The following is a 27,585-nucleotide window of genomic DNA, read 5'->3' as shown; positions in this document are numbered from 1 at the left end:
GCATAGACTTCATGTAATCTGTACGTTAAGATCATTATCTGTTGCCCCTCATCTTCTGCTATTACTGTACAAAAGCATTATTCAACCTGTTCTGTTGTATTGTTCCCCATGTTTTTTCCACTATATTGTCCATGCCCAACAAAGCTTTTCAGTATTGCCCGTATTGCTTCCAAGATTATCGGACGTCCCACACCCACACGTTCTGATATGAACAATAAGGCCATCACCTGCTTATAGCACTTACAATAACAAATGACACTGATCATCCCCTGTATCTCTACTTCCAGTGAAGATACAGAACCTTGAAGTGGGAAAAGGTTTGTTTTAGAATTTTGAAAATAGCCGACCTACAAGCTCACAATGCGCCGCAATGTGAATCATTGTGAGCTTGTAGATCTGCTATTTTCAAAATTCCACCACTGGTTTTCTGTGTGTAGTGGAGACCTCATGTATTGTCTTGGTGTTGTGTCGTGTGATATGTTGTTTTGTGCTATGTGTACAGACTGTGAAGACAAATATCCCTCTGGGGACAATAAAGATTATTATTATTATTATTATTATTATTATTATTATTTGCACCTACTGTATATTTGAATACGTACGGTAAATACCTCATCACCATTCTTGTGCTTGCCTTTACAATATACTTTCAAGCACATTCTTATTTTTTATTTAACAATGCAACCGAGGTCGCAAAATAAAGGTCACAAAATAATTTCACATAATTGCCGTACACTTGTGACTAATAAGTTGAACGAGCTTGAGTTTGAGTTAGAGATACAGGTTACCATACTCAGAGAGACAGACATAATGTCGCCACAGTAGGTGACAGGACAATAAGTGGAATTTTCCACTCGCAGCAGATAAAAACACCACACAAACATCCAGTACCACCATGCTTCACTCACATGGCCACATCCCACATGTCTCATATAAAACCCTCCTACTGAGAACGTATGTAATGTAAATACAGTATACCACCATAGGTAGTGGGCTTGTATAATGCATTCCTTCTTGTTTCCTTAAGAATACTAGCTGCCATGATTGAAATTTCAAGAACTCCAGAGTTTGCCAACCGCGGGACCACGAATGTAGACACGATGGACATAGCCACTCGTCCAGACGCGAGCTCTGTAACGGGAGGTAGAAGCAGACAAAGATCTCTTTCCCTTTACACCCCGGAGGATGCTAAGAAACATGGCCTGCAGACCCAGACAGAGGAGACCGGCCGCAGGCCTCGCTCCAGGTGCGTATTCACTTTCAACTCCTGCTCCCCACTTATTTAATTGATCGCTGGCCCTGTTTTTTGCTGGTGCCTTAATATCCATTATCCTTAAACTTCTTTGCCATGTTTTACTATTTTTAAAAACATTTTCAAATAGTTCAACTAGCCAATCTACATCGACATCTTGTGAGCTTGTAGATTGGCTATTTGAACGATTTGAAACTGTTTTCAAAAATAGTAAAAAAATGGCAAAGACTTTTAGGGATAATGGGTAAGGCACTGGCAAAAATAGGGCCTGTGACACGTTTTGATTAAAGCTGATGGTAATTATATCTATCCATCAAATCTGACAAACATTTATTCTGGATAGTGTGAGAATAAGTACAACAATAACTGCACTTTGACCATTGACATTTGTGCCTATTTTTACTTCTATATTTATATTACTTATATTGTTTATTTGTATTTAAATGCTATAAATTTGTATCTCAAATGTCTTAGAATGAATTTGTATGCTTTATGTAAAGCACTTTGAATTTTATTTTATTTACTTAGAAATTTCAGTTAGAGGACAAGCCCCTTGAAATGCATCATCTCGTTTTCGAGGGGGTCCTCAAGCGCAACACACAAACATAACAATAAATAGAACATGTCAACAAACATAACAATCAACTTACTACATCAACAATGACACACACATAGGGGACATACACATAGGGGTTCTCCCACCTTTGTGTGACATGCAAACTTGCCTTGCCTTACCTTGGTTACAGGAGTCATAACTCATTAGTTATACAGACATTTACTGTATGAATGAATGCTGCTCCACAGGTCCTTCTACAGTTATGAGACGGTAGAGTGCCACTCCAGCCCTGCTGAGGGAAACATACCCAGGTCCAGTGCTTTGGGAACAATGACCACCGAAGACACCAAGAAAGACAGGGGATTTGTCAAGTCTTCCATGAAGTCTTCCAAATCTAAAGCCAACAAGCACACATCCTCCAGAGATCTTAATGGTATTAAAATAACAACAACAGTGACATAACATCTGCTGGTTAAAATGTTCTAATTATTTATTATTTATACTGTGTGGGAAGGGGGATATATATGTTTTGCTTTTTATTTGCAATACTGGATGAAACAAACAAATACACACGCACACACACACACACACACACACACACACACACACACACACACACACACACACACACACACACACACACACACACACACACACACACACACACACACACACACACACTATTAACCTAACTCTTACACATTGCTGAAAAATAGAGTGAAATAAGTCTTCCATTCTGTTTTGCACCAGGCAGCAGAAGCAGCCTAAAGTCAGTCTCCATGATGACCATTTCTGAGTCAGACAACTGGGAGATAAGTTCCCACTGCGGGATGAAATATGGCCAATTTGTGGACTGGGAGAAGATTGACCCGGAGGCTGCAGAGAGATACCAGCAGCTCCTAGAGAGTGACCATGAAACGTTGAAAACCATGGGCCGTGAAGGTTTCTGGGCCATGCCCCACACGCTGAGGGCTAAAGCCTACTATCACATTATCCATGGCATCCACTCCAGGTTAGGAACGGAGGTCAAGCAAAAATAACCCATTACATTTTTCTTAAATGTGAAATGTTGTATGGCAGTTTGATTGTTTTTCCTAAAACACTTATTTTCAGTGTTGGAAACGCTGACATAAATCCAGTTACTGTGCTTAATCAAATAAAATGAAAGTGAATCAGTGTCATGTGCATGGCTTTAAGGTCTGTCTCTCCAGAAAAGGACGTCTACTATGATGTGGCCAAGAAGCTGTTTGGGGAACAGAAGATGAGCTCTCACCCTGTCCCTGAATACATGGAGGTGGGAGACATACCCAGGTATGTGACTGTATGAGTCTAATTGTAATGATGCAATATGGGGAATTAGATAGATTGATATGCAGCTGTGACTAACATGCCAACTCCTCAGTGTATGGAACCATACTGACCATAGTGAAACCATGTTGAATAGTCCTACATTATTTATAGACTTTTATGAACAAAAGTGATCAAACACAACACTCATTAAACCCCTTCTGATTTGCAGGTTGCGCTGAGTATCAATTAAGACTGTATATCTATGTATGTCACTCTGTCCACAATGACTCAATACACTGAATCATCGAATCACTACACCCATGGCCTATTACATCTCTAATATGACAAATGGTACACTTTGGTGGTCAAAGATCAAGGTCAAGAAGGTCAATGACTAATAATAATATTATGACTAATACATAACTTCTGAACTATTCATCATTCGTCTCCTCAAGTCTGCACCCTTCTAGGTTGTCCTTGTTTCACTACAAAGTTTTTTGGGGGGACTGGAAATAAGATTTCAGTCAGTTTTAAATTTAAATCTGCAGTTACTGCAAATCTGGTGCTCTGTAAATGTAATACGGCAGACTACAATATTGTTTTCTCTTCTCTTATTCAGGTACTGCCTCAATAAAGCAGGCCTAAATTCTGTTAAAAGGATCCTTCTTTGCCTTGGAAACTACTTTCCGGACATGAACTTCTGCCCCATCCTCCCTCCCTTGGTCGCCCTCATCCTGCACTTCAGTGAAGATGAGGCCGAGTGCTTCTACGGCGTTAGCAGACTTATCTCCTTCAAAGACCCCAACAAGCGCTACATCGACCAGACCTTCCTCACCTACCGGGCCTCCTGTATGACCTTTGGAGACGTGGCTAATAAGTACTGCCGGGGCATCCGCAAACTGATTGCCAGCTCCCACCAGAACCTGTTTGAGTTCTACTCTGACTGGATCATGTGGATCTTTGCCAGCCTGCCGTTCACCTACGCCATCAGAGTGCTTGATGTCTATCTCTTAGAAGGATACAAGGTCCTCTATAGGTTGGTGAATACAAATGTGTATGTGTGTGTGTGTGTGCGTGCGTGTGCGTGTGCGTGTGCGTGAGCATGTGTGTGTGTGTGTGTGCGCGCGCGCATGAGAGTGAGAGAGAGAAAGAGAGTGAATTCATGAGAAAGTCAGAGAGAGAGATTATTAAGAACAAAAAAAAGAAAGTCAGAAGAGGAAGAGAGAGAGAGAAAGTCAGAGAGAGAGAGAGTGAGAACAAAAGGGAGAGTCAGATAGAAATTAAGAGGGAGTCAGAGAGAGAGAGTCAGAGAGGGAGAGAGAGTTAAAGAGAGAGAGATTGGTATGTAAACAAAACCCTGAACCATGTTTTGCGTGGCTTCTTCTAGCATCATCATCTCTAAATTAAGACCTGAGGCCGATTTTACAAATGCCTTCTAATTAAATCAGTAGTTCTCACACTTTCAAGATTTTTCAAACAATGTTCGAAAATTGCAGATGTGCAAGCTCGCAGCGCGGCACGAAGTGACGCCCTGTGAGCTTGCACATCTGCTATTTTTGAATAGCCAGCGTAAAAATCTAAAATAACACAGATGCTTTCCCGGTTTTAATGGGATAAATGAGATTCCATCAAAAGTACTAAACAGCAACAATCCTCAGGGTGGCCCTGGCATTGCTCAGCCTCTACAAAGTGTCCGTGTCGTCGCGCGTGGCAGACGTGGAGGACTTCAGGAGAGACATGGAGAGCTTTGTGCAGAACATAGCACGCCACTGCACCGTCGACAAGCTCCTTGAACGGGCGTTCACGACCAAGATGGCCACCCGGAAAGAGCTAAATTGGCTTTTCAAAGCCAATAAGAACTCACTGATGCAGAAGGGAGTCAGCAGCCACCAGAGGAGGTGAGTGAGAACATGAATACAGAGGGGGAGGCAATGCAGTGTGTTATCCTTTTAGCCTAAATGTCTGACTGTACCTCGTGCGGTTTACATTGCTGACTAATAAAGTATTCAAAGAGCTATCACATGTTGGGAAATCTCAAAACTAGATCTTTTAGGATATATGAGAAAGTTCACCTTGGTCTTTTTGGGGAAGTAAAAGCAAAAAGTAAGGAGAATTTGATCTGATATGTTGGAGGGGCGGCGGGGGGGGGGTTCTAGGTGAATAACAAAGCTGGAAACAAGCTGGAAACATTAAGATGTCAGGCTATCTTTAGCTATTATATCGAGGGCTAGTGCAAAGGGCGTAAGTGAAATTTTCAGAATTTTACAGGAGAGCTTTTCATTGATTGTGATTATTTAATTAAAAACAACATCAAAAATGTATATTTAAAAAAAATATTCCTTGTAGCCTAATCTGTATAAAAGTATAGATTGCTTAAATTTGTTGTTTTTGATTAAATAAGTACAATCAATGAAAAGCTCTCCTGTAATGAAATTCACTTTGGCACTTTGCGCTTCAAGTCCTCAAAATTCTCACTGTAGCTTTTCTTTAATGTTTCATTGGCAGCTCTTTTTTTTATTGGAAGACTGTGTGTGTTCGTTTGCATTAACTCAAACTCTACCTGTTGTGATATGTTCCTATAGGCAGTCGGTCCAGTTGGTGGACTTTAGCACCTTTAGCTCCAGTGTTGTGACAGGAACAGAGATGAGAGTCGTCTGGGCCTGGATACCAGAGCGTTTTGCCCTTTTCAGTCCCATTAGGCTGTATAGTACGACTGAACACGAGAGAAGCCTGGCCTCGTAAGTGACTCTTGTTCGTTTCTTCATCCTCACTCTAACACCTGTCTGCATGCTGTTTGTTAATAATTCATATCTACCATTTTCTTCTACTTTCTTTTTTAAATGATTCCCATTTAATGGTTCAGTAACATCTGAAATCCAAGTCAGCATAATCCAAGTAATGGAAAACTCACTCTCAGTTTCTGTGACATAACAAAAAGAGACTGTTTTCACTGTCAACATGTTGTTTCACAGCCAAATGACCTCCAGTTCATAATGAGAAGTGCTGTTTTTGGTAAAATAATGTCTAATAAAGCTAGAACTCCCAGGTAAGGGCACGGTCACACCGCACTTTGATTCGAACCTATGAGGGCGGATTCTGCCAATGCATTTCAATGGGAATGGAGCGGTTTGCTGCCATTAGCAGATTTCTGCAAAGAAAAAAACGTTCCATTCCCATTGAAATACATTGGCAGAATTCGCCCTCATAAGTAGAATCAAAGTGCGTAGTGATCGTGCCCTAAGGGAGTTTGGCATGTCATGTGCAGATCATCCAATGGAAAACATTCCTTCTTCATACAGAAAATACTGAGAATTCTGACCATTACTGCCAACATCATTGTTTTCTCTCAAGGATGTTCAACATTGTGTAGTGACCCCGCAAAAGACCCGGCGGGGTCGCAACAATACAATGCAAGATTTTAATCAAATATTATGACATATAACTTGGCTTTCTTTAATTGAGGTTTGGATTAAGTTATTTAAGAACATTTGGTTGCTTTTATTAGTATGTCAATTTGATCAGATCCATATCTCTCCCATATACTGTAGATTCTACTCTCACATGGAAGGACATGAACCAGTTGTCTTGATTCTCAAAACTATGGATGAGGAGGTAAGATTACAAATGGGTTCGACTGTTGACACTAGAAACTCTTCAATAAAATAGTGTCTACACTATAAATTCTTATCATTTATATATTATAAATGCTTACAGATAACCATGTCCTGAACAGTGAATACAATTGTTACCATCAAATCCACGATTTAACAGAGTTAGACTGAACTGAAGTACTCTTGTGTGCACCAGTCAATTCTAAAATAAATGATGGCGCTTAATCCCTGATCACTTTGAAGGGCTTTGTATATTTTCTTATGTGATCGTAATGTTAAATGTATAGTATCTTTGTGTCTGTGATGTTGCAAACATCAAACATGACTATTATATAAGTATTATCAATCAATATGATACTGAAATGCTCCTGTTCGCATCCCACAGGTCTGTGGGGCATTCTTGTCAACAGATTTGAGAGAAAGAAAAAAACAAGAGTCTGAAGGACTAATGTATTTTGGAACTGGAGAGAGTTTTGTCTTCATGGTGAGCGATGTGTTACATTTTATTAAGGGCTTGACTTCAAACTCTAATTTTAATTAGCTTAAAGGGTTTTAGTTATGTTAACTTTGTATACTGTCATTATCATTAATTATGCACTGATAAAAACTGAGATGCTATGTTTTAATATTATATTCAACATTTGGAACCAATGATGATTATATTAACATTGCAAAGGCAGCTTAGATGACTCCCAGTTAAATGACATTAAATGTAAACCGAGACCTCTAATTTGTTCTTCAGCTTCGTCCTAGCATGGAACGCTATCAGCGAACAATGGTCAACATTATGGCCAGGAGATATTCCCCTCAACAGGTACAAGAACGCTCCCAATCACCCAATATGAGCTACTCTACCGTCGACAGCGCTGCAGTGACCACCACCAACCTGACCTGTCCAGCTGGGACCCCTCAGGACCCCAGCTACCTGACCATACCTTTCACCACTCCCTCAGAGGAACCCATGACTGCCAAAGACCCGAAGAGACCTAAAGAACAAAAAGCATCCATGTTCATAGCAGGAAATGACAATAGCCTTGTTATTGGTAAGTTGAGTGAATATTACATGATAACGGCAGACGTTATTCATTGTTCCAATAGAATAGAATAGGCTTTATGCATATAACTGTAGTTCTGAATTTCCAGAAGGTGGCATGTGTTTACTATGTTTCTGGTGCCATTTGATCCGGAAACACATATGAAGGTGTCATGTGTTTCCGGTTGCCGAGCCAATCAAAGCAAGCTATGGGAAAGTTAACCGTAAATGTGAATGCCACCTTCTGGAAACCCCGGACTACAGTTATTCACTGAGCCTATAGAATAGTAGATGTTTATTATTCAGATAATATCAAATAACACAGATTTGCTGCACCAGCCTTCCTTAAAACACCCTGGACAATGCTCCATACGTCCTCCTACACTGTAGACTCTTCTCCCTCCTGGCTCCCAAACTGTGGAATAAACTCCCTGTTGCAGTCAGAACAGCAGACTAACTGCTAATTTTCCGCTGTAATCGAAAGACTCACCTCTTCAGACTCCTTCTCACCCCTTAGCTATTCACTCTCCCTGTACCTCTTCTTGGGCTAGCTATTTTCAAAGCATTTTTATACATTTGGAAACATGTGAAATGGGCCATTCTGCATAATGAGCACTTTCTACTTTTGGTACTTTAATTAATTACATTTTGATACTTTTAAACTTTTACTCGTAACTTTTGAATTCCGGACTAGTATTTCTACATTGCAGTATTGATACTTTTATTTAAGTAAAGAATGTGAGTACTTTTACCACCACTGCTTTACAGTGACTTTGATGTATGCCTTGTCTCAGGTGGCGACGGGGGTCATGCTCTCTGCCTTCAAGCAGACCTGCAGGCTGGATTCACTGAGCGATGTGACACATTTGAGAGCATCCCACTCTGCAGGGGACATTTCAAGATCCATTCCCTGGAAGTATGGGGGATCCAGAACTGCATTTCCTTCTCTCGTTATTTCAGTCAAGTAAATCAATGAGAGAATGGCTTCCTTTGAACTCAGCGTTGAACCAGTTTTTCCATGACGCTGATATTTTTTATTTTTCCACATGGATTTGATTTTTGTGTGTAATTTTCAAATATTTATTGTCCAATTTGTATTTTATGCACACTTGTGGATGGAGCATTTGAGTAAGACCTTACTTGAAATGTACGGTAAACCCATTTTGTCTCGTATGAGGAAAAGTTTTAACATAAAATATATAAAAAACATACACGTTTTTTATGCTTGTCTTGTGATATTTTGCAACTCTTTTGCAACTCGTTTGATATTAAAATGCATGCAGAACTAGCCTATCTGATAATTTGTCAGGTATTGGTTGGCTGGTTATTTTACTGACAAAGTTTTTTTTTACTTTAGCCTATACATGTATGCACACTCACAGTATATTGACATGACATCTGCATTACATCTTTATTACTGCTGACACAATGCATTAGGCATGTATCGACAGCCTGGGAGCCAGGCCTAAATGCCTCTCTCCAGTCCAGGGGAGGGGAGCACACACACACACACACACACACACACACACACACACACACACACACACACACACACACACACACACACACACACACAGACACAGACACGCACACACACACACACACACACACACACACACACACACACACACACACACACACACACACACACACACACACACTTTGACCCAAATGAGACAACTATTTTGCTGCAACACATGGTGGAGTCCAACCAGAAATAGGTTTGACACATTTTGGATTCTCGACCCAATTTCAGGGACTTTGCTCTCTGCTAGGTGGGGGGCAAACTGTGTGTGCGTGCGTGCGTGCGCGTGTGTGGGGGCGCACTGTTGCCAGACTGCACACAAAGCAAGGGAAGGAGTGAGGCAGAGAAGCAGTGTTGCCATGTCCGCTTATTATAAGCGACTTTTTTCTAAGTTGCTAGTAAATATTGGTAGTTGCGGGTTGCGTTTTTTTTTGTTGGCCTTGTTTCTAAAGTGTAGTAGTTGCTCATTTGGGATTGGGACTTGTTTCTTAATGTTGTTTAAACCCGTGGTTCTCAAACATTTCATGTCAATGACCCCAAATTTAATATGTATTTGTCCACGAGCGGACCCCCATCTGAAAATATATTATGCCAGGGACCCCCGTACAAGATTTGTGTATTGTGTTGTAAAAGAAATCGAAAATGTTCCACATTTTTCAAAATTTCTAGAAGATTTTTTTGAAAATAGCATGTACAAGCTCTGCGGCACGTTGTGAGCTTGTAGATCTGCTATTTTCAAATAGCTTTAGTTTTAAAGTGCGACGGGCTCGCTTATTTTGGGCTTATTTCTCTCACAAATTCTGGCAACACGGGAAGGAGAAAGCAGAGCTCACATCGTCGTGACGCAGAGTCCATTTGTCCCATTATTTACAGCCCTTAGCGTTACTTCTGTGACTTGACTTATTGTGTGGCGCATACATAAGGTAAGGGAACGTTCGACGATGTGACGATATGATAATATCATAGTGTGATGGAATGAGAACTTTACAGCGACGGATTAGCAGCGAAATGCAACTATTTCCCTTTGGTGGATGGATGCTAGCATTGAAGCTAAACCAGCTAATGCGTTAGCTTTGTTAGCAGGGTGTTAATACGTGTGGATGTGTGTATGTTCTTTTTTTGTTTTGATCTGTGTGTGTGTGAGCGTGTCTGTGTGCGTGTTACCATGTGTGATGAAACCAAAGGTCTCCAGCTTTTGTTTGGACAAATGTTTTGGTTGCGTTGCATCGGAGTAAAATGAATAGGCCGCATCATCAACTCGCTCATGGTTGCCATGTCGGCTTATTATAAGCGACTCATTGGCCTTATTTTTCTGTGAAGTTGCTTGTAAATATTGGTGGTTGCGGTTTTTTGGGCTTGTTGTTAATGTGTAATTGCTTATTTGGGCTTGTTTCCTAAATTAGGAAACACAAGCCCAAACTAAAGGAATCATAATGGTGTTTAAATCAGTGGTTCTAAATAATTTTCATGTAGCCTACTTAACTTGGCCACAGATCTGAACATGTTTTGTGCCAGGGACCCCCATTTGTGTATTTAAAATGAAAAACATTATTTTTCAAGATATTTATTTCAAAATAGAATACATACAAGCTCGAGCTTGTAGATCTGCTATTTTCAAATGGCCTGATGTATATAGGTTCAAAAGTGTTCCTGAGGCCTGCTTCCTTTGGGCTTGTTTTCATAGACCTGGGTGCTTATTTCTCTCGCAAAATCTGGCAACACTGCTTGCTAGCCTCAACTTTACGTTAGCGTTGCAGTATTGCATGAAATACCGCGAGAAAGAATCAAATTTATTATTAATATGAACAATGATGTTAAAATATTGCTTTAACAACCAATTATGCAGCATTGGGTGATTCTTGGACAGTGGGTGGCAGCATGGCCTGTTGGCTTAATGGTTATTCTGTATATCATAGCAGTTATAAAGACTCATAATTACATAATTAATATTATGTAACTAACACTGCTGCAGAATCAGCTTTGTGTCTAAAAGCCCTACTTCTCATCGGTGGCCCCCAGTTGGATATGTATTGGGGCCACAGGTAACTTCCTAAGTATCAAGCATTTAGCCCTTGAACCCCCTTGTTCTTTTTTCAATTCCTCTGACCTGCAGCCACACCGTTTATTGACATTATTTGGGTCTATGGGGGAATTTTGAAATGATTTGAAATATAATTTTGAAATGATTTTTTGTGCAACTGCAAGCTTCATCATTCAGTTTTCAGAATGTGGGTGGGGCAGAGAGAGGGAAAGCAAGGAGAAGAATATAGGAAGAAACGGGCCAATAGAAAAAAAAAATACATTTATAAACATAGCATTAAAAAAAGCAGCAGTGCATCGGTAGTTCCCTCCGCATAGGAACATAGTCATCGCTCTATACTGGGTGAGATTGGCACATCCAATTGCCTAAATCCACATAGGAAACATTGGTACATTATACATGATTAACTGGAATCTCTATCTTCCCCCAGATTATATGACGATTTCTCAGCATTGGTTATCAAGCACATTGATTTCACTATTACGAAATTAGGTTTAAGGAAGTCTAAACTCTTTCATCAGTCCCTAGATTGTGCAGGACACATTTCAGATGTCCCAATTTAGGCATTTAGCAGACAGAGCGACTTAATATGTGAGATCAGAGCACGGACCCTAGCTAACAAACGGCAGGGCAAATGGTCACACAAGCAGAGTGCAAAGAAAAACAAGCCAGTGCTTCAAAGAATCCAGGATACCACATCAAGCCTGCCATGACTGGCATCTGTCTAGTAGGCACATAAATATAGGCAGATGAAATGTTCTTGTCTTCATGTCTCTGGCTATGGATGCCAATCTGACATTTTGTTGATAATCATTGACAGGACCTTCCTGAGTGTTTATTGCAGTGCAGCTACTCGTTCAAAACCTTCTCACTACACTAAAGCCTTCTTGACACATAAGACCATCAATGAGTCATGATATTTCTAATTTATTTTCTCTTTCCTCCATGCATCCACACTGTGTGTGTGTGTGTGTGTGTGTGTGTGTAACTAGGCTACAGCTGTGAACCATGGGTCCAGACACTGAACCAGCCCTTAAAATAGAAGCTTCGGATGAAAGTAGGTGTTGATGCTATGTTCTGTTTTCATCACTGGGTTAACAATTATGGAACAAATCATTGATTTTGTTGAACATAGGTCTATATGTTAGCCATAGGGCTGCTGCTAACGATTATTTTCAAAATCTTCAATGGGATATTAAGTTGTATTCTGGTATTACATTTTTGACTTATGTGTGTCTTTACTCCTGTTATTCTTTAGGCAATGCTGCTGAAGGTCCCGTGGGCACTGCTGACGGTTCCTTAGGAACTGCTGAAGGTTCATCAGGCACTGCCGAAGGTACCTCTGGCACTGCTAAAGGTTCCTCTGGCGCTGCCAAAGGTTCCTTAGGCGCTGTTGAAGGTTCCAGAGGCATTGCTAAACGTTCCTGCATTGCCAGACGTTCCTTAAGCACTGCTGGAATTCTGTTGAAGATTAAATCCGGCACTCCTGGAGGTTCCTTAGGCGCCGTTGAAGGTTCCTTAGGCGCTGTCGAAGGCTCCTCGGGCACCGCTAAAGGTTCCTCGAGCACTACTGGACTTTTGGTGAAGGTTAAATCCGACTCTGACTCAGACTGCAGTCCCTCTGCGTCCAAGAACCCTGATAGCCTCATGGCCATCAGAAGCTACCCCTGCTCCGAATGCGGTAAGATATTTGACAGACCGTCGAAGCTGGAGAGGCACAAACCGGTACACGCAAAGAAGCCCAAGTCTCTGCATCAGTGTCAACACTGTGAAAAGAGTTTCACACAGGAATTGAAACTTCTTCGACACGAGAACAGCCACAACAGGTCCAACCAACACCCCTGTCCGGACTGTGGAAAGATTTTCAACAGGCCGTCCAAGCTAGAGAGGCACGTACGCACGCACTCAAAGAAACCCAAAGTCCCTCACCAGTGCTCATATTGCATGAAGACATTCAGTAAGCATAACAAACTTGTTCGACACGAGCGGATGCACACGGGAGAGAAGCCGTTCCCCTGCTCCGTCTGTGGCAAATGCTTTTCTGACCCGGGTCACTGCAAAGCACACGAGAAGACGCACGAAGAGCAGCCAGAGAAACCTCACCAGTGCTCAGACTGCGGGATGTGTTTCTTCAAAGCCTCAGAGCTTCGGCGGCACTTCCGCTCCCACACGGGAGAGAAGCCTTTCAGCTGCACGCAGTGCAGCAGTAGTTTCTCCCGGTCAGAGACGCTCAAGAGGCATATGCGTAGCCACACCGGTGACAGACCATACCAGTGCTTGATCTGTGAGAAGAGTTTTTATTCTCGGCAGGACTTGAACATTCATGGTTTGACGCACTCGGGAGAGAAACCTCATCTTTGCCCGGTGTGCGGTAAGGGCTTTTCGCAATTGGGAAACATGAAGGAACATGAACAAAATGTGCATATCAAGTCAGAGAAATTCATCTGCAATGAATGCGGGGCAACCTTCACGCGTTACAAGTCCCTGTCAAAACATCAGCGCACACACACCGGAGAGAAACCCTATTTGTGCCTCACCTGTGGCCGTAGGTTTTCATGGAGCCATTCGCTTAGCAGACATCGGCGGACGCACGCACACAAACAAATGATTCTGGACGCATCCAAAGATCAGCTGAGTTTTGATGGCCCCTCTGTACTTCGGCAAAATTGCGCAACATCAAATAATAATCAAATGGGTATCGACGCATCCAAAGATCAGTTGAGTTTTGATGGCCCCTCTGTACTTCGGCAAAATTGCGCAACATCAAATAATAATCCAGTGTAATTGTCAAGATTTTTATGTTGAATCCAAAACTGAGTGTCACTTCTCGCCTCAGAGTTAGCTTCGCTTTGTTGATTTCTGAACAGGAAATCTGTGTAAAATGACTGCCATCGCGCTGTATAAAACCACCATTCCAAATTGTATGTATGTTTTAGTGAGTGTATTATGAAATGCCTCTGTATGGTGTCCTTAAATTGTTTTTATCTTAATCTGCTGATAATGTCGGTCAAAAAACTTGAGGTACCAAGCTTTATGACTATTGTTTTTTTGTGTTCAATTTAATAATCAAAATGGTAAGTTGTTGTTTTTATAGGTACTGAGCAATGTGTGCAACACAAAGATGTGACAAAAACAAAAGACAAATTTGCACGCCTGAAGTGTCTTGGTGACAGGTGCTTGAGAAAAGCAACCTAAAGAGCAGAATCCTGCACATTGTCTATACTTGTACTGTAGGCTAAGTTAATAGGTGCAAGATCCTCATTTGATGGTCTTGCAGCCAAGACTTGCTTATCATAGTAGCCTATAATACAAGTGAAGACTGTATCTGGGATCTTGTTTTGTTTTGTTTTTTTCCTGTTTTTTATACAAAGATAGGCCTATGTGTAAATCCATAGATTTTCCTTGTGATTAATATACACCAAATAGCCTGCTGTCAGTAAATAGCCATACAATGTATTCTGCTTAATTTGAATCATATGTTGACTGATATAAACATTTGCTCAAATTTGTTTGGTTAATGTATTGATTTCTACATGATAGAATAGATTCTAGTGAGTACGCTATGAAGGTCTCAGATTAATATTTTGTAGAACATAAATGATACATTACAGTTACTCAATGTTAAATCATGAATAAATTGAGATTTAAGAACTATTGTCATTAGACCTGTTTCTCAACTTGCATGGCATGAATTTATAAATACCTTTTATAATCCTTTGTGTCTAAAAAAAAGTGTTGCACATTTCTTGGGGATTATTATAAACTATTGCAGCTGACTTGGAGAATAGCTAGTTTGCCTTTTGATAAGCAGCAACCACCAGATGTACCAAACCGTGAGCATGACTTAACTAGAAAAGGCATCTTCCATACTGCCCTCAATCTGATGCAAGTGAAGGGATTATATTATGCAGTAAGAGCAGCACTGTTGTACTTAATCGTTGCACGTCAAATATACATGATCTACAAGCTCACAATGCATAGCGAATTTGTAGATGTTCTCTATTCTTGATAAGATATGGAAAACTATTGCCTATGACATGCCCCAAAAAAAGGGACACCAGTTTGAAAGTGGTCAAAAATAAACTCCCACCCCTTTCAGTGACAGGTGTGAACTTAAATATTTTGACCTGTTCACATTTGATGACAAACATTCTAAATGGGTCCAACTTAATTTCCTGTGAGCTGATATTCACAAACACTGCAATGTTGTGTGTGTAGAGCCACTCAAATAGCTTCTTTAAAGATATTAGTCATCTTGCATTAAAGGAATAAAGAAAAAGGTTTAAAGTTGTAACAAAGTTGTGCAAACTAGGACAACTGTGTTTAGATATTTGGTGTAACACATGTATGTGTACAAGTGAACTGACTACATTCTTAAATTGAACTGAAAGCTATATACTCCCCATTTCAGTGACGGCTGTCAAAATCCATCTTTGACAAAAGTCGTACCGGAGTCAACCCACAGTGCCTAGAGCCTCCTATTGTCGCCAACACTTGCTGTTAACATCGCACCTGCCACCCTAAACCCTATCCCCCTAATTAGCACTGTCTCTTACTCACCTCAAGAGACAGTGGGGGCAGTAGCATGCCACTTGGACACAGACCGGGGTCTGATCAGCCTCGGTCGGGTCGCCTGGAGGAGGGTGTCTGTTGCAAGACCCGAAACACCTAGTGACTCCAGGAAACAACACTGATGATGTGTCCAAGTGTGTGCATCAGTAGATGTTTTTATTTACGGTAGACTGTAGATCATGGTACACTGTAGATTATTATTGTACTAAATACTGTATATTGATTGTCTGCATAATTGTCTTAAGCCTGTTAATGTAGAAGCTTAAGATAAATAGGCGTATTACATAATTTTCTCTAGAGATGTGTAACAAAATAAAATCAAAATCAAAATCAAAACCAACTTCAGAACATTCTGAATAGAAACGGATAGAGCAAATAAGCAAAGAGAAATAGCATTACTGTTACATTATCTAGGTAGGTGTATCCATTTTTGCTACTTTAACAATATTTAAAGTTTACATAAGATTGAAAATGCACGGCTTCACTTTTCTCTGTGATATAGGCTATCAATTTCATCACAGACTGCAAAATCCCATGTATTAATTTAACTGAGTGTAAGAAAGGACCCAATCTCAGAGTTAAACTGACACCTGTAATTTAGCAGTGTAAACCTTTGTCCTATTCTCTCAAAACGGATTCTGCTAACAGCAGAATCAGTCAGCACCACTGACTTAAACATGTAATGTTGTTAGTAGGAATAAACACAGAAACACCCAGGAGGAAGTGAACTAAGAAAGGGGAGGAGCCAAACCGAGTACCTGTTTCTACACAAAAAAGGAGGTGGTGCCCCCAGAGGCAAAAACAGAGGTCACAGATAGATAGGCTACCAATATTGATTACTGTGACACTAATACAAGCGATTATTGTTCTTCTATAAACCATACTCCATTTAATTCACTAGGGGGCAATGTCTGCATGCCAAGATTACATCCCAGGTTTCAAATTGATTTTTTTTTGATAAGACAATTCAACCTTATTTCAATTTGTATGTATACTGTTGTACATTATACACTTAGATACAGTAAAATTCAATTTGTAACTCAGATTCTTCGAAAGTGTACAAATGTATGCCATGCATCACTGTGTTGCATGGCATCCCCATGGCATCCCCTTGGATGGGAAGATGGCAAAAATGTTCAGAAAGGGGAGTATAGTCTCTACTAGTGAAATTACTTTTACTGCTTCACCCAGCAGATGGCTCTGATGAGTTGCACAAGGGGGTGTCTTGCTCAGGGGCACTTCGACACATAGTTGGGTGAGCCAACGGTCGAAACGGAGACCTTACGGTTCTCAAACGGCCTCTTTAGTCTCTACACACAATCATCTACGGCTGCCAAAGAAAGAACACTGGCCAAACACTCAGGCAAGATAAAGTATGCTTAACCACTTAAACCCTGCAGCATCCATATTCTGGGAAAACTTTCACATAAAATAGCAGATCGTCAAGCTCACAACACTTTGTGAGCTTGTCGATCGGCTATTTTCAGTGAAGATATTTACAGAGCGAAAGCGTAAAAGACACCAGTATAGAGCCCTGAGGGACTCCTCTCAACAACATATGGGGTTTAAGTGGAAGAAGGTACAGTATGGTTTATAATAATACACCCACTGCAGTTACTGTTACTCGTGAGTTACTGTTACTCGTAGGCTACCTTAAAACTCAGTATCAGTATTATCATTCAATGAGCGAATATGAGAGAGAGACACTTCTATTGTGTTAGGATAACGGGTACAGTGAAGCTCTTTTGTGCAACTAGCCTACACAATTGCATACTTGTGATCATTGTGAAAAGCACATTAGATAAGCCATTATTGTGTCTGGGAATTTTGGGAAACATTTTACAGTTGCAATTGTGTTTGTTGATTGTTTGTAATTTATGAACTCTTCAGTGCTGGTGCATGGAGAGGATACAAGTTCACAATGGCAGAATGTAATTTGTCTTTATTTTGGGGTCCGGGGACCACTAGTCATCTTTGAAGACGTTCTAGGGGGTCCCCAGCAAAATGATTGATAGTTAGGAATGGATCCTTATAGGTCTGTAACTCTCAGAGTTAAATTAACATTTAGGATTTTACAGTATAAATTGGGGTCCCAGAGATTTAAAAAAAATGTTTGAAATTGGCGGTCCGACCAATGGTATAATGTATATCAAACTGGAAGTCATTGAATTAAAAAGGTTGAGAATCACTGCTATAGACCCTCAGTGTTGTTGGCCCACCACCCTGCTGAAAGGTGAGAACAAGTTGTACTGATTAACGCAACTGTGAATGTGCTGAACGTGTGAGGGTGAGAAAGAGCAAGAGATTGACGCGATGGGGGAGGAAAACGAGATTAGAAGCGAGCGCCGTGGCTCTTGCGCCTTCCTGCGGATGCGCCTATGCCACCCGAGTGCCAGCGTGCCAGATCCACCATCTGGTCTTCCCAGGACACACAGGCACTCTGTCTGGGAGAACAAATACCAACACTTCTCTGCCTCTCCGCATCTCCCCATCCCTTCATCCCATCATCCCATCTTTTACATGAGGGAATACTGTTAAACAGAGAGAGGGGGATAGGGAGAGAGTGGAAGAGAAAGGGACGGCGAGTGAGAGGAATGTGGCAAGAAAAATGTTTGAGAGAGATGTGAAAGAAAACTGTACCTGTTCAAAAGATGAAGCAGGCCTGTCTGTAACAGTACTCTGAGAGTGCACTGTACAAATGTAACCAAGGTCCATTTGGTTACATCATAAGACCATCAATGATGAATTTTACTTTGTAGGGAGTGAGGTTGGAGAGAGAACAGTGAAGTGTGGTGCTAGTAGCTCTGAAATAATCTCTCTCCTGTGTTAAGAGTCATTTTTTACACTTTAAGCCAAGGGCCCTATCTTCTGCTAGAAGCATTAAGCAGTGCAATTATCATTGCTATCTTCCGACCAACACAGATGTCCTTTTTACACCCGGCGCCTGTTAGATAACAAATGATCTTGCGCCTATTTAGTGCCCATGTTGGTCTTAAAATGAGGGGTGGTCTGGCGATATCATGAACGAAGACATGGCGACAGTGACTGAGAACGTACAGTTTGTTAATCAAAGACACATACTGTAGGTAATGTTGGCCAGTTGTATGTAGATACTGTCTATTCCTTTGAAGTGCAGGTGTGCTAGGCTACTGCTCCCAGGTGTTGGATGATATTGTCAACAAAAAGCTGAATAGTTGCACTCAAAAACCTTTTGTACCTTAAAAGGTACATTCTGCTTAGCTATTTTTTCTTGACACCATATTCTTTACAGCTGTTTTCAGCGAGCCCACGCAGTACGCAGGAACTTGCCTTTTCTAGTGTATCTTATGTCCCTGTCTCAGCTGTTTGTAAAGAACAGCCTTGTTTACAAGACAGTGTGTTCAGTTCTGTTGTATCTGAAGTGTGTTAAGAGAATATGTTTTCATACACACTCATGGATGGATGTTCCTTTCTGTTGGAACAACAAAGCACTCGCCCTCCAAAAGAGGGAGCATATGGTATAACGTGTCCCTGAGAGTCACAATTAGATAAAGGGAGTATTTTCTCTAACAAGATACATAAAAGGATTAGTGTGCTAAAATACAGGATGTGAGTGGTAGAAGCACATAACATAAGCACAGACATACTGTAACTACAGCATGAATTATATAATGGTCACATGCTGTTTACCTCACTGCCAAATCCTCAGTGTAAAGTTTACCCTGACAGCGTATAAAATTTACCCATTTGGGTTCATTAATCTAAACCCAGATACTGTGTAGAACTATAGATACACAGTGTAGCCTACATCAAAAAGTAGGACACCTCAGAATGTACATACTTTGATATTTATTTTCTATCTACCATTAAAGTTATTCATTCTTTGTTATTGTTGTTATTGCTGCTACAATGTTGAGGAACCAAAACATCTCCATGTATTCACATATAAGCTGTAACAATAAATATCTTGAAACATGAATTTTGGGCGGCCATAGTTGAATGGGTAGAGAGGCCGCCTGGGAAACAGATGGTCCCAGGTTCGATTCCCTGCCCTGGCCATGTGTCGAAGTGTCCCTGGGCAAGACACTTAACCTGTAACTGCCCCCCCCCCCCTGTGCTCAAGTCTGACCACTTGGGCAGCAGTCAGCTGGGTGAAGCTGGAAACTAAATATACCCTGTGGGATCAAATATGTCTAATTATTATTAATAGGGCTCTGGTCTACACTTGGGTCCATTCATGTCGGTAACGATGCAAGTGGTTCCATTACTGGCTATGCGGCACAAAACGTTTTGCGAAGTTCGGCCAATCAGTTAAGCCAAAGGGTCGGGTTAGCCAATGAGGGACTTATACTGGTACTCTGCATGTGCGTGTCCGACAGTCCGAGTCATGCCAGGAACACACACACACACACACACACACACACACACACACACACACAGATTCCATGAATTATAGAATATATTTTATTGTCTTTAGGCCTGTGTCGAAGATGCCTAGACTGATGGATTTGGAAATGATGTGTACACTGCCTAAGCCATGCTCTTCTGGTTGTGAATGCACCTTTCCCTGAATGTGAGTTGTGCCATTATCAGAATCAGAATCATCTTTATTGTCACATCACAGGTTACAGCCAGGTCTGAAGAAGTGAAATTAGTTTTTGTGCAAGCTCCATCGTTTTTGTCGTTTCCAGGGAGTGAAAAAAAGAAGTTGGTGGGGGGTGGCAGGGAGAGCAAGAAGAAAAGAAAGAAAACAGAGAAACATATACATAGCATAATCCAGTTGGCACAGTATGTAGATGAGGTTAGACATAGGTGCATACGGTTAGACACAAAGGTGGTATAGGTGGTCCACAAAGCAGCAGGTACTGTATGTACATGAGGTGCAAAGAGTGTCAGCGCATTGTACATGAGATAAAGTGCAAACAGAGTATCAACATATTTGTCAGGTTCAACCACATAGTCCACATGGTTAACTTTGTGCACCCTTGTGCTTCATTTATACTTGTGAGCTTATAGATATGTTCGACATGCCACACCGAAACACAACAAAGTATAAATCAGGCTGTGGTTGCTGGATGTAATTAATTTCCCGATGGCACAAACCATGGCTACGGGCCAATTCCTGGGCCGAAGGGGAGGGTACACAGATGGTCCGAGGCGACGCACACAGGTGGGGGTCTCTAATAAGCTGCAGAGATGCAATGAGAAAGGAGGGAAAGGTCGCGGCTGTGCAGCCCAGGAATTGGAGGAGAGGGCTGTGTGTGTGTGTGTGTGTGTGTGTGTGTGTGTGTGTGTGTGTGTGTGTGTGTGTGTGTGTGTGTGTGTGCGTGTGTGTGTGCGTGCGTGCGTGCGTGCGTGCGTGCGTGCGTGCGTGCGTGCGTGCGTGCGTGCGTGCGTGCGTGCGTGCGTGCGTGCGTGCGACAGATACAGAGACGAGAGAGTGTGACATGTTCCATTCAGAGATATTATCTGGTTCATCTGCCACCTACTGTACCAAGATAAATGGTAAATGATAATGCTATATTCATCGTTTGGTCATTTCTCATACCCAAAGACAATGATTCAACTGGCAGCCTGTGGGCCAAATCCTGGGAAACCTTCATATGGACGCTGGAACATCCACTCTAAACAATTTAAAAATGTATATTGGATGGTTGGTTGTATATAGGGATGACCAGGTCAATTTTGAATATTTTTCATGATAAGTGTTTAACCATTAGTATTAACTGGTTACAAAGTTCTTTATGATTACCACTTAAACAGACACATTTGTTCAGTCTTGTGGCGCCTGCCTAAATCTAGCTCAATACCCCTGTCCTAGAATTTCAGGGCTTCTAAGTTTATATAATATAGCAGGAAACGCAGGCCTTGAGCTGCGTTAACAGCATTATTCCGCTCCCTCTCTTCCTCTGTATCTCTCTCTCTCTCTCTCGCTTCGCACACCACAAACTGTTGCCTAACAACGGTGATTTGCACTGTCTGACATCAAATGTTGCCCAAATATGGAGATGATGATGTCATATTGATGACATCACTGAAGGGGTCAGCCATTCCAAATATGGAGTTCCACCTTAACTCAGTTCCACACAGCTCCGTAGTGTGACGTAAGTTCCTCCACTCGTGATGTCATCACTGTGCAGTTCCCTTTCAGAGTCACCTTTTTAAGTATTTTCTATATGAAAAATGAAACTGATTGTTGTTCAGTCACAGGTTTACAGGTGTAAAACAGTGGGTGAAATAGTTGTTTGTGCCATCTCCATTGTTTCTTCCTAATGGACTTTAAATATGGACCAGTATTTAAATATTAGTATTAGAAAATATGATTACGTTGTCCGTTGTCTGTTGACCTACCATTAAAGGAAATGTTGACCTACCATTAAAGGAAAATGTGTGAAGAATGCCTGTACAAATTGCCATTGTTGTAATTTTGTGTTGTGTGTGACATCAGACCACACAAAATCAGTCTATAATGCAATTGAAAGAAATCTTTAGAATACATTATATTTGTCTGTGCATATTTCACTCTCAATGAGACAGACAGTGTTCATGTTCATCAACGGTTGAAGTCAATATGTTAAACCGATTTGTTATCTACACACTCTAGTTACTAGATCGCCAAATTGTACTTTTGCACAACTATAGTTTGTGCCTATTTCCCCGCATTTAGCTTTAACTGTGACAGACAAGAATGATTGACGATGAGTTGGAGAGAGCCAAGCGTTGGGAGGAAGGCTACGAGAGGACATGGGAAGTGCTGAAGGAAGATGAATCCGGTTCACTCAGAGCCACTGTGGAGGAAATCCTGTTCCAATCTAAACGGAAAAGAGTATTAGACAAGTGCCATGGGCAAGTGCAGCTTGGGATGATGCGTAACCTCTATGTTGTGATTGATTCTTCAAGGAGCATGGAAGACCGTTTTTTGAAGCCAAACTGCTTCACAGCCACTGTCAAGCTGATGGAGTTCTTTGTGGAGGAGTATTTTGACCAAAACCCCATCAGTCAGGTGGGCATTATCACCACAAAAAACAAACGGGCAGAGAAGCTCACTGAGATGGCGGGGACCCCAAGGAAGCACATCGCTGCCTTAAAGAAAGCATGTGGAGCCGTGGGCTCCACATGCATCGGGGAACCTTCGCTGTACAACTCTCTCAACCTGGCCATGCAGACCCTCAAACACATGCCCGGACACACCAGCCGCGAGATCCTCATCATCTCCAATAGTCTCACTACGTGTGACCCGGGTAGCATCTATGAGTTAATCAAAGTCCTGAAGACGCTGAAGATCCGGGTGTCTGTGATTGGGCTGTCGGCGGAGGTGCATGTGTGCACGGTGCTAACCCGAGAGACGGGAGGCACCTACCACATCATCCTGGATGAGAGTCACTTCAAAGAGCTGCTCATGTTCCACATCAGGCCCCCTGCAGTCACCACATCCTCTGAATCTTCTCTAATACGCATGGGTTTCCCGCAGCACACCATTGCCTCCGTGTCTGACCAGGACGCCAAGCCGTCCTTCAGCATGACTCACTTGGACGGCAGCAGCAGTAAACCCGAGCTGACTCTTGGAGGATACTTCTGTCCACAGTGCCGCGGCAAGTATACCGAACTGCCGGTGGAATGTAAAATCTGTGGGCTGACCCTTGTGTCGGCGCCACACCTTGCCCGCTCCTCCCACCACCTCTTCCCCCTGGAGGCCTTTTTGGAGAGTCCCCTGGAGCAACACCAAGGAGACAGGTTTTGTCAAGCTTGTCAAGGAGAGCTAAAAGACAAAAGTGTGTTCACCTGTCCGTCATGCAGCAGCGTTTTCTGCATGGAGTGTGACCACTTCCTACACGACACACTCCACTGCTGCCCTTCTTGTATCCACATCCTGAGATGAGGAAGACTTGGATGAAAGATAGTCCTAGGGCGGGAGAGAGGGAGGAGAGGGATACCTGTTGTTCTTGTTGTCAGAGTACCCAGTGTGGTACCCACTACCACACATACCACAGACTAAATATGGAGAAATTGGGGACATTCCTGATGACATTGTGTTGATTATGTACATGGGCATACACGAATGGAGTTCCATTGTACGTGGTACAGTACCACTTATATTGGCGCAGCGGCACAAACACGACGCTCTGCCAATCTGTGAAGCCGATGGGTTGGGTTGGCCAATCAGGGAAGCTGATGCCTGCAACCCCCACAGACACAGATTCGATACATCCTCCTCAGACGAGACAGACAGGTAGAGACATTCATGGTTTTCCGACCAACACATACACACCCCCCTAGTAAGTAAAATGTAATTGTGGATGGGTGGACTGTGTGTGTTACAAACATAACATCCAGATTTGATTGGTCAACTCAATCCATAAGTGAGTGAGTGAGTGAGTGAGTGAGTGAGTGAGTGAGTAAGTGCACATTTTTCACACTTTGTGTTGCTGTCTTTCTCATTTCTCTTAGGGCTCAGGGACTCAACGTAAAACATGTGGCCCTATAGCCTCTGACAATGGACACTGACATTATAGTTCTGATGTCATATGACTGACATCACAGACTGGCCTCCAAGTACTCTGAAACTTTGCACTAATAATAATCATCATCATCAGAATCAGAATCACTTTTATTGTCACATCACAGGTTTACAGGAGTAAAACAGTGGGTGAAAGTCATTTTGTCCCCTCCATCGTTGAGGAGGGGACAAGGAGAGGGGGAGCAAGGGGGATACTATGGTATAGGCCTCCTTGCCTGGCCACAGTTGTTGAAATAATAATAAAGCTGTTTCTCTGTTTGTTTTTCAAAATGATGTTTCAGTTTCACAAAGTGAATTTATGTGAAGATCAATGATATCAGTAATCCATTCCATTCCATCTAATGAGCCATTATGGGCAATAAACATATTTAAACCGTTACAGCCCCCGCAGAAATGTTCCTGTGGTCATTGGGAGGACATACTGCTGTGAGTCATTTTACAATCTTTAATCTATAAATACTATGCCTTTTTTGCTGAGGCCTTTGTTTCTCTTCCATTCCATTATAATGAACTGCATTTGATATCTCTGTGAGATTACATTTCGCCTCCTATGAAGCATTGTAGTCTTGGTCTTGCTCTTTCAAAGGCTATTCTCATAATGTTGAACCTATTTTGAGCAGCTCCCCATGTAATATGAAACCTGTTTCTTTTTTGTCCCTTCTCAAACAGCTAACATTCTTCATCTTCATCTACGCAAGTATACACAATATTTACACAATACAAATTCTGTTTTGTTTTCTTTAGTCAAATATAATATCCGCAAGAGCCACATGCAATACCTTATGCCAAATGTGCCATGCTACATGCCATGCCATGCTACATGTCATGCCACATGCCATGTCATGCTACATGCCATGCTACATGGACAATATATATATGTATGTGAAAGGAGAATATATGTATGTGAGAAGAGAATGTATGTATCAGAGTGAAAAGATATGTATGTGAAAGGAGAATGTGAGAATTAAAATCTATGTATGTGAGTGGAGAATGTATGTATGTGAGAGTGAAAATATGCCAGAATAAAGTATGTCTTATACAGCCCCTCATAATATTTATGGATTGATTTATGGAATCAAATGACTTTGAAGCACGATCTGTTGGTATTTTGAAACTGCTTTCAAAGCTTCGGGGAAGTGAGAGTTCTGAGGGTCAGTGGTTCCTTCATGCAGGACATCTAACAAGCCAAAACGAGTTTAATGATGAAATGCTGCTGTACTTTCATTTTCCTGACTGGACTGATAGCTGTTATTAATGTTGTCACATAAATAACAAGAACGGACCTTGCTTGGTGCATGGTATTGTGGTGTTGGTGCTGCCTGCACTATAAATAACTTCAACCAACAATTGCCTTTTGAGAAGCTCGATACTTTGACAGCTGCGAAGCCCCTGGGGACGATTAACTCTCATTCAGAGCTGTAAACAGACTTTTAAAAGTGGTGTATGACAAGATGATAAACCATATAGGCCTGTTCATTTCCATATGGAGGAATCATATGGATAAAAGGAGGCAATGGTATTGGGGACATAAATGAACAGCACAGCATAATTGTATTCAAATAGAATCAGACACTGTACAGTATGTGTGTAACTAAGCCTTTCACTCACCTTCACGCCATATGGGTATTTGATTGGTCGAAACTTGAAAGAGAAAGAAGCAAGCACTCATCAGACAAGTAGTTCAACGTACGTGTGTATCGGGTGCACGGTTCAGGCAGAAACCGTTTCTTAGAAAGGAATACCAGCACTCACTTTAATCCATTTAGGATCTTGTTTATTTTAGTCTTTTCACCCCCAGCAGCAGCTCATATGACGGACGTTTCTGCCCACCGGCCTTCCTCAGCGTATATCTGTATTTGATAGGTCGCCATAGTTACCTACTGAATATTGGTTGATCTAGACTAGAGCTCCATATATGAAGCTGGCAAAGTTGTTGTTATAATAATGAATTACACTTTTATAGCGCTTTTCCAAATGCTCAAAGCGCTTTCCAATGGTACATTCATTCATACAACTTAATTAATGATTAAATCAACTTAATTAATGACTTAATATACTGTATGTGTATCACCTTTGACTGACCTTCAGAAGCTCTTGAATAGTATAGGCCTACGCCTACCTGTAGTGTAGAGTGTTGATATGCAGTTTTACCTTTGCTTTCATTCCTTGGTCCCAGCTCTTCTACTACTATGGAAATGACGATCTTCAATAATAATTAGATCCCACGAGGGAAATTTTCAGCTTCACCCAGCTGAGTGCTTCGCAGGTGGGGTGGGGGGTGGGGGATTGTATCATGTCTCACTCTCTTCAGAGAGTGAGACATCTCTTCAGATGTTGTAGATCTCTCTCACCTTGATGGAAATACGGTCATTATGTCAGGCAGAGATGAAGCCATGTAAGCCTTGTATATATATATTCAATTTAAATGTAAAACATACTATATCAGTGGTTCTCAACCTGTGGGTCGGGACCCCCAGGAGGGTCCCCACATGATTTTGGGGGTCCCCAGATGACAGTAAAGTTGAAGGACTTTTAAGTATACCTTAAAAAAGAAAGAAAGAAAAAAACATTAATGCATGAAAAGTAATCAACAAACTGTACTATAAAAACTGGTCAAACATTGGCCAAATTGTCAAATAATACAACGCCAGGCGTTGTTAGCTTGTAGATCTGCTATTTTCACAATATTTAGCTGTGGAACCGAGTCAAACAAAATGTAACTCAACTCCTACAATTCCAACTGCTTGTCAGGGTGGGGGGTCCCCAGTTCAAACAGGATTATTTTGGGGGGGTTGAGAACCACCGGTCTATATAATACAGAACATTAAATGCATACATACATACATTATTTCACGCTGATATTCTGCAGTGTAGAGAGAATGCGGAGATGAAGAGGAGGAAAAAGAAGAGGAGGCCCAGATTCCTAACCACTTTAGCACTTGGCTGCTGTCAGCTAATCTATCACCAGCAGTTCCCCTGGGGGACCCTGGCAAAGAATGAGGAAATGTACGATAGACAGAATCTCTGAATGCCTCTTCCTCAAACATGTCCCGCTCTATCACTCAGAACGGCTAACGTCAATTATTAATAGCTCACCCCTGCTATCCCACAAAGTAAAATAGCAAACTGACAGTACTACAAACCAAAGTCAGCAAAAACATCCCTGACTGGCTGGATAAATTAGGACACCCTTCTTCCTGCCCCCTGC

At 41.6% G+C, this 27,585-nt stretch overlaps 3 protein-coding genes across 3 annotated transcripts; all 3 read left to right on the top strand.

Moving 5' to 3' along the window:
* The first annotated feature begins 958 nt into the window (after positions 1-958).
* On the top strand, positions 959-8,951 carry LOC311064925 (TBC1 domain family member 24-like). The gene is made up of 11 exons (XM_084084991.1): positions 959-1,246; positions 2,057-2,241; positions 2,559-2,820; positions 3,006-3,119; positions 3,718-4,134; positions 4,757-4,996; positions 5,681-5,836; positions 6,647-6,710; positions 7,095-7,193; positions 7,452-7,752; positions 8,537-8,951. The coding sequence occupies exons 1-11, from the start codon at positions 1,041-1,043 to the stop codon at positions 8,716-8,718; spliced, it is 2,226 nt and encodes a 741-aa protein (XP_083941117.1). The 5' UTR covers positions 959-1,040; the 3' UTR covers positions 8,719-8,951.
* Positions 8,952-10,074: 1,123 nt separating this feature from the next.
* On the top strand, positions 10,075-15,022 carry LOC311038059 (uncharacterized protein). The gene is made up of 3 exons (XM_084047367.1): positions 10,075-10,190; positions 12,301-12,365; positions 12,567-15,022. The coding sequence occupies exons 2-3, from the start codon at positions 12,317-12,319 to the stop codon at positions 14,090-14,092; spliced, it is 1,575 nt and encodes a 524-aa protein (XP_083903493.1). The 5' UTR covers positions 10,075-10,190; positions 12,301-12,316; the 3' UTR covers positions 14,093-15,022.
* Positions 15,023-22,559: 7,537 nt separating this feature from the next.
* LOC311065228 (general transcription factor IIH subunit 2-like) lies at positions 22,560-23,738 on the top strand (the record flags this gene model as incomplete). Its single annotated transcript, XM_084085457.1, has 1 exon — positions 22,560-23,738. Exon 1 carries the CDS (start codon positions 22,722-22,724, stop codon positions 23,736-23,738), a length of 1,017 nt encoding a protein of 338 aa, XP_083941583.1. The 5' UTR covers positions 22,560-22,721.
* Between the last annotated feature and the right edge of the window lie 3,847 nt (positions 23,739-27,585).

Source organism: Gymnoscopelus microlampas (assembly GCF_963454915.1).
Source record: "Gymnoscopelus microlampas genome assembly, chromosome: 2".
Classification (NCBI taxonomy): domain Eukaryota; kingdom Metazoa; phylum Chordata; class Actinopteri; order Myctophiformes; family Myctophidae; genus Gymnoscopelus; species Gymnoscopelus microlampas.
Note: the sequence above shows the minus strand (reverse complement) of the source record. Positions and strands in the feature narration are given on the sequence as shown.